Source organism: Etheostoma spectabile, chromosome 16 (genome assembly GCF_008692095.1).
Source record: "Etheostoma spectabile isolate EspeVRDwgs_2016 chromosome 16, UIUC_Espe_1.0, whole genome shotgun sequence".
NCBI lineage: Eukaryota > Metazoa > Chordata > Actinopteri > Perciformes > Percidae > Etheostoma > Etheostoma spectabile.
In genome coordinates this window covers 14,936,188-14,943,659 of record NC_045748.1, presented here as the reverse complement: position 1 = coordinate 14,943,659, position 7,472 = coordinate 14,936,188, and the positions used below count along the sequence as shown (strand labels likewise).

The following is a 7,472-nucleotide window of genomic DNA, read 5'->3' as shown; positions in this document are numbered from 1 at the left end:
CCATCCTTCTACCAGCCTATACAATGCATGGATACTATGCAGTGGCATAGCAGCACGGAGATACGGGTGTTTTCCCAGAGAGTGTCTATGCCTGGGGCTAATGTTCTGCATATAAATATATACAGTGCAGCAGTCGGTGTTGAGGATGTGCAATACACAAAGCATCCTGTTTTGTATTTGAATATTTTAATTTAACAGTGTTCATTAGTTATTTATCACAAGCCCTCATGCAGATTGAGATTTTAAATAAATAAATTTAAAAAAGTACATTCTTTGACCAGGTTTGTACGAGTGGCAATATGACAAGTAAATGGTCTAATGTCGGATTCTGGTTCTTGTTTCTACAGGAAAGCACCAAGTCTGAGCAGGATGTGCCCTGCCTGGCCATCAAACCCACAGGCAAGGACTTCTACAAAGTCCTGGGTGTCTCACCTGAATCCAATGAAGATGAGATCAAGAAGGCCTACAGGAAGATGGCTCTCAAGTATCACCCAGACAAGAACAGTGATGCGGATGCAGAGGACAAGTTCAAAGAGATTGCAGAGGCCTACGAGATCCTGACTGACCCCAAAAGGAGAAGCATCTATGACCAGTTTGGAGAAGAAGGTGAGAGTGAGATAAAGAGAGTTAAATAGCTCAAAAAGTAGCTGGCATCTGGCTAATTTCTGTATCATAGACTTGTGCATTAACTATTTATGTCATCATTAAGGCTTATTACTGATTTGCAGTGGGAGGATCATGACTGAAACAGTTCCACCCCAATTAAAACAGCTGAACATGTGCAGCATAGACAGCTGTGGGGCTGATAAATTATTCAGCAATATAGGAGTTTTCCTTAAAACTCCCGAATAGCTGATTTTTAGTAAACCGTCGAGAGGGAGAAGCAGAATTTCCATGACACAAGCACTAATATTAGAATAAGAATGAAGTAAAACTGCAGATGTTAATGAATTTAAATGAACTCTTTCTGTTTTCTCTGTGTTTTTAGGTCTTAAAAATAGAATGTCAATGGCGGGCCAAGGCAACGCTTTCCGCAATAATTTCCACACCGACCCCCACGCCACCTTCTCCTCCTTCTTCCATGGCACCGACCACTTCGACATCTTTGGCAATGACGTTGACGGCGAAGATGAGCTCTTCAACCCCTTCCGACGATTCCCCTTCAGCCACGTTGGCGGGTTCTCTGGCTGCGAGGGCGGGCTGCGAAGAGGCCAGCGGCGGCTGCAGGGCGATGAGGTGGTGCATGACCTGCTGGTTACCCTAGAGGAGGTGATGCAAGGCTGCACCAAGCATGTGAAGATCACCCGCAGCCGCCTCAACCCTGACGGCCGCAGCCTGCGATCCGAGGAAAAGGTGCTAAATGTGGTGGTGAAGAAAGGCTGGAAAGCGGGGACCAAGATCACCTTCCCCAGGGAGGGAGATGAGACGCCCAACAACACCCCTGCAGACATCACCTTCATTCTCAGGGACAAGGAGCACACGCAGTACAAGAGAGACGGCTCCAACATCGTCTTCACTGCCCAGATCACACTCAAGGAGGTGAGTTTGGTGCAATTATGTCAGGCATAAAGGTCTAGAGTTTGACTCCTACAGAGGCCATCACTCCTGATTTAATAACATAATATATAACATATTTAACATATGATGGGTCTATGGGTAGATATACTATGTAATTGTCAACAGCTTACACCTACTCAGAGAAAGGCTAACATCCATCCACCACTTCTTATCTTTTACATAACTGTAGAATGATGCATTCTCTGAAATACCAGAGAAAGAGAGAAAATCGATTCGTGAAAGGCATTAATAAGAAGCCAGAACGTTCTCTGCCAAATTCAGGGCGGGTACGAGCTTTGATTATAGTCTGAGGACGGAACACAGTGTTCTGTTATGGGCATCTGAGCCCCCAGCTTACAATGGGCTGAGAGACCCCCGTTAACAGAACAGCAGCAGCCTGCCAACGCCTTCGTTACCTCTCCAGCCCCTGCAGAGTGAGAGAGAGCAGCAGAGTCTAAATTTAGCCTCAGTGCTGACTGCCCCCACGAATCTCACTTCACTCTCAGCTACTATGTGTGCTGCAGACTCCTCTGCCTCTACAAGGCAGGCAGAGAGGCAGCTTTTTTGGCTCGCTCCGTCTCTGGCTCTCACCTCTACCAACCCACGCACAGATTAGCAGGGTAGCAGTCACAGAGAGTGGCATTTCAAAGAGCTTCCTCCATCTTCCTGTGGCTCCCTTCAGTCACCAAAGCACTTAACTCCCACACACAGCCTGTAAATAGAGCAGCGATTATAACATCTGTAAAACCGGTTTGTTGCATAACACAGAAAATCGTTAGGCTCTTAGAAAGACAGACAATCCATATTTATCCGTTATGCAACTTGACACATTTAATTGATTTTTTTTTTTGTCCAAGTGTACTTCATTCCAGTCATAATGATGCCACTCAGGAAGCATTACAAAACTTGTTCTAAATTTGTACAAAACTAACTAGTTTCTTCATTCTTTTTCCTCCAGGCTCTCTGTGGCTGCACAGTTAATGTCCCAACACTTGACAACCGGATGATGCCTCTACCATGCAGCGATGTTATCAAACCAGGTGCTGTCCGCCGGCTAAGGGGCGAAGGTCTGCCCATGCCCAAGAGCCCGTCCCAGCGAGGCGACTTGGTGGTGGAGTTCCAGGTGCTCTTCCCCGACAGGATCCCACCACAGTCCCGCGAGATTATCAAGCACAGCTTGGCCCAGTGCTAGCCTGCTTTTATTTAGGGACCTGATTGACACAGCTTCACCGTGTGTGTATGTTGTTATCAATTCACAAACACAGCCTTGCCCAAGGTGCTAATATCACAACCAATCGCAGCCTCTTGTTGTGTGTGGAAATGGCAAGCAACGCTTACATGAGTTGTAGTTCGGTGTGGAGATGACTTTCTGCAGGCATGACGTACAACAACTATGATGCCACGTGAGCAGTGAGTTTAGAACTAATGAATGGGGTCTTTGGTATCTGAGGGCGTCCATTGACTTAATAACCTTCCTCTTGAATGAAAAGGTTATCTGTAGGCTACTGTTATACCTGCAAACCTATAGCAGGATATCAGTGAGCTATTCAAGTCTGTATAGACTTCCTTAAACCTGAATGGTAGAAACACATGAAGTAAGAACAACTTTATCGTAGTTATATGGTGCTCATATGACTGATCTTTTGCATTGATTTATTGCAATAGCAAAATGTACTTGTGTACAAGGATCTACTTTGTGTACGAAATGCAAAAATATTGTCTCTAAGAGAGATTCATCGGTCAAATGTTCTATTGAATTATTTGAAATGTTTATATATATTCTGTAATGATGTATTATTACCTGATATAGACATGTTTGGAAGCATGGACAATAAAATAAAAAGTAAAAACCTACAATTTAACTTCTGTTGTCTGCTGTTGCTTGTGATAAGCATGTACAGTGTATGCTTATAAGTGGACTGCAAAAGTCCATCCATCTTCATCCGCTTATCCGGTATTGGGTTGCGGTACAAAAGTCCTCAACAAAACTATATTATAAAATCATGAAGTCAATGAAGATGGATGGATGGATAAAGTCAATTTAAAAAAAATCCCAAATCAGAGCATGGTTGAACATTACTGCAGAGCTTTAGATGCAGTGGTGTAGGAGTGTGGTCTATTGCTGCCATCTAGTGGCGATTGGTTGCTATGACAACGCCAGACATCCTGCACATAATAGGACACACCTGTTGATCTGTAATTTATGTCGCTGCCGACTGAGTGCGCGATTCGTAGTTGGCTCAGCTCAAGCCTTTGCTTTGTTAACACTGACACTGTTGGTCTACAATAATGAAGACAAGGGTGGTTCAAGGCAACATCCCTTTTTGGAGACTGTATCCATCCAAGAAGCAGGCTGGCATGTTGCTTTTAAATCAAAAATACTTTTCAAACATACATAGTAGTCCACATTGATTGACACGCCAAACCACCTGTGCGTTCAGGGACAACGTGAAATCTCAATTGAGATCAGCAATTCTCCAAAATTCATCCTTCATGTCCTCTGGAATGAAATGTCGCAGATAAGTCAGACCACACCAGCATTTCTGACTGAAGCTTACCCCGTGACAAATTTGACTTTAGTCGTCCTTCTGCTCATACCCTTTGTGGTCATTCTGCTTCTACTGAACTGCCTGTTCCTGGGTTACAAGTTATTGATCCTGTCAAAGAAGACCCGACAGAAGCGAGAGGACGCAGAGGAGATGCTTTTGCAGTCCACCCTGCAAAGAGTCAGAAGGGTATCCGACATGGGTTTTGCTTCGCTGCAGGACGAGAGGAGAGCTTATATGTCTCTATCGGAGCCGATCCTGCCCCATCCTGTCACCTCTTCCAGGGCTTCATCCAGGGAGAGAGCCGGGGTGGACCACAGGATCCGGCTCCTTAGGCCAGATGGTGCCACCGGCTCAGGGTCCCTGAGGGCGCCGAGCACCATCCGGGTCACCACCTCTGCGCCTGGTTTCAGCACGAGACTCGATCTGCCCTCTGGCTCACGGGCATACAGTGACGCGCGATGGTGTAAAAGCGCACCGGTTTTACCACAGTCCAGTGATTCAGAGGCTGAAACCAGAGTGAACCTTGTTCCGCCAAATTCTCCAACGGTGAGTGATCAACTGTCTATATTTGAAAATCACCAGGAAGAGGCCTAATAAGTCCAGGGTCATTGTAAAGTTATTATTAGGAAGTGAAGATTGACTGACTAATTGGCGGACATCCTTCACGAATTCTGCAGGACATATTGCCTAAACATACAAAAAATGCCCCTTTTGACAATGCTTTATTATCCTGCTTTGGGAGCAAGGGCAAAAATTAGCTGCTGGGCCCCTCTCAACCAGTTTCTTTTGCTCTACCTATATTGTCTACAATTGTCCTAGAATAAGACTTTTCCTGTGTTTTAATTTGATTAAATGTGAGGGGAAGAAGTGAAGGACTTACAACTACATTTTGACATTGGGCCCTTAAGATCAGCTAATAAAAGCAGAACCCACCTTTCGGGCCTTATTTTGTCAGTTTATATTTGCTAAATATTCCTGTGGTAGAGTTCATAAAGTTACCACAAACCACTTAGCCTACCACAATGTGATGTTGGTATTTTTAAGGGCCCCTGGATGTCTGGTGTTGGCTGTCACTGCTTAACTTACTCCCCTACCATGCTTATTCAGTTTATTCCAAACAATAGGAAAAGTAAAACCTGCTTTCCTTAACTTGCAGCTTAAATCAATATTAGGTTTTACAGATCAGCAATAAGGAATAGTGAGCAGGAAATGTGTTCAATATTACTTTAAAAAAAAAAAAGACCATCCAAGATCTAACCTCCAGGATAAAGCATAAAGTTATTGCTAATTCAAAGTGTACAGTCTTTATTTTTTTCTTTTGTGCACAGCATGTGGGGCATCTTCGTCGGAGCAGTACTTACGAGATGCTGACAGATGTGAACCCAGGTGTTGCCATGCTTGTGTTTGACAAAGTGGACATGGAGTGTGACTACACCAACCTGCCTTCAGAGGCGTCCTGCCTGAATACATCGGCAGTGGGTCCTGGACTGGACAGCGACTTTGGTGCAAGTGCAGGTAAACTTCAGTCTCCCTCTGCTGCACTGTAATCAATATGGCAGTCGATAATAACTACTGCTGCATCAAAAACAAGTAGATTTGTTGGACAGTATAAAGAAAGAAAAACTTATATTGCTTGGAGAAGTGCTTTAATGTTAAGTAAAAGGGTGCTGTTTTAATAATAATAATAATAATAATAATAATGATAATAAATATTTGTAATTCACTTTACATTTAAACAAATCTCAAAGTGCTACAGGTAAGATCATAAAAGCAAGCTAAAAAACAGTGCAAAATATTGAATATATTTAAACAGTGCGACGTAATTTTGTGCTAGGTTAAAACTCATAAGTTCTGCTAAAAAGAAATGGTTTTGTCCTTTTTTAAAAGTCTGGTGCCCTCAGATGGTCAGGGAGGGCATTCCAAGTCCAAGGAGCTGTAGAGCAGAATGCACAATCAATTATTATTATTATTATTATTATTATTATTAATGGCACCAGTGAGGAACAAATTATCTTGCTTTCTTAATAAAATCCTGTTTGCTGGTTTAATGGAAAGCTTGTTTAATTACTGCTTCAGAAAGAGTCAAAAGTAAAGTTACAGTATAACACTACTTTATAAATAAGACAAGTTATAAGTCATGTTAGTTTGTAGATAACAATGTGAGGACTGAGTGCAAGATCAGCTTAATGTCATTTACAGACCGTATTTATGCAATATACAGTATATTATAATGTTGAATTAGACGTCTGTAAATCATTAATCTGCTTCTATATTGCAAATAAAATGTAAATGTCCACATGCTAGACATTGTGCACTTTTTCACATTTGTTATCACGCTTCATTAATCAAGAAAAACAGATGTACTTAAGTATTTCCACAGTTTTTTTTAATGACTTAAAACATGGGGATCTTTAATTTTAAAGTTCTGGAGTATTCACGATTTCTTTGCAGGTGTCTCTCTGCGGATTCTGTCAGGAGACAGTGACAGTTTGTCCAACGGTGTTCTGGCTTCTGCCCTCGAGTGGGATTATTATGACCCCTGCTATGTTAAACAGAATAATGTACACAAACATAAACACCACAGACCTGCGGTGCACACCAAACAGTACTGGGTGTAATATGTTTCAGCTGTCAGTGTGATCAGTAGTTTTAATATTTATTTATTTTTTATGTATTTTATTTAAATCTATTCGTGTTTTAGTCTTCATTTATTTAATTTGTCTCACTTATCACTAATTTTAAATTGACACTTTTTATAAGGAATGCAATCTGCCACTGAATTGGTTCAAACTGTGAACTATTTACCATGCACCTTCACTTACATTATGAAATAGTTATGCACTTCTTCACTTGTGTTCATCTAAATTAGTTACTATTTAATGTTCACGGGGCTTTTCAGCCAGTTCTGGATTTCATAAACACTCACATTAAGATTTATATTCACTGCTTTTGATTTAAAATGTTGATTCATTCTGAGTAATAAAGACTAATTTAGAATGGAATGCTTCTGGAGTATCTTTCCAATTAAATAATGTGATTTATCAGGGACCTAAGTGTCAATACAAATACAGAAATAGGGGGGGGAAAAAAACATTTATGGGGTGCGACATTACTATGTTAAAACTGTCTGTTGGTACTGGCCTGTACAAACATTAAGTTAATCAATTCATTTTAAATTAGTTTTTTTTTAACTCACCAGCAGAGGGCCCTGTAGTTTGTTTGGTGGAGGTTACCCTTCACATTCTGTTTTTACCCTGTAAACAAAGACGCAAGTAGATAACTGATGATAATCATGATACTGACCATTTATTGTAGGCTTGTACTACGTTATATTAAGAAAAAAACTGATTTAATTTTGACAAAAAA

General features: G+C 41.5%; 2 protein-coding genes across 2 annotated transcripts in view; both read left to right on the top strand.

The window, feature by feature from the left end:
* Nucleotides 1-3,416, top strand: part of zgc:122979 (dnaJ homolog subfamily B member 5) — a 4,001-nt gene extending 585 nt beyond the window's left edge. The window contains exons 2-4 of the mRNA XM_032540448.1: nucleotides 348-606; nucleotides 989-1,539; nucleotides 2,516-3,416. Coding sequence (XP_032396339.1) covers nucleotides 348-606; nucleotides 989-1,539; nucleotides 2,516-2,749 — 1,044 coding nt within the window. The 3' untranslated portion in view covers nucleotides 2,750-3,416. The remainder of the gene's footprint in view (nucleotides 1-347; nucleotides 607-988; nucleotides 1,540-2,515) is intronic.
* Nucleotides 3,417-3,727: 311 nt separating this feature from the next.
* Nucleotides 3,728-7,104, top strand: hwa (huluwa). Its single transcript, XM_032540339.1, has 3 exons — nucleotides 3,728-4,697; nucleotides 5,435-5,621; nucleotides 6,558-7,104. Exons 1-3 carry the CDS (start codon nucleotides 4,068-4,070, stop codon nucleotides 6,722-6,724), a joined length of 984 nt encoding a protein of 327 aa, XP_032396230.1. The 5' UTR covers nucleotides 3,728-4,067; the 3' UTR covers nucleotides 6,725-7,104.
* Nucleotides 7,105-7,472: the final 368 nt, after the last annotated feature.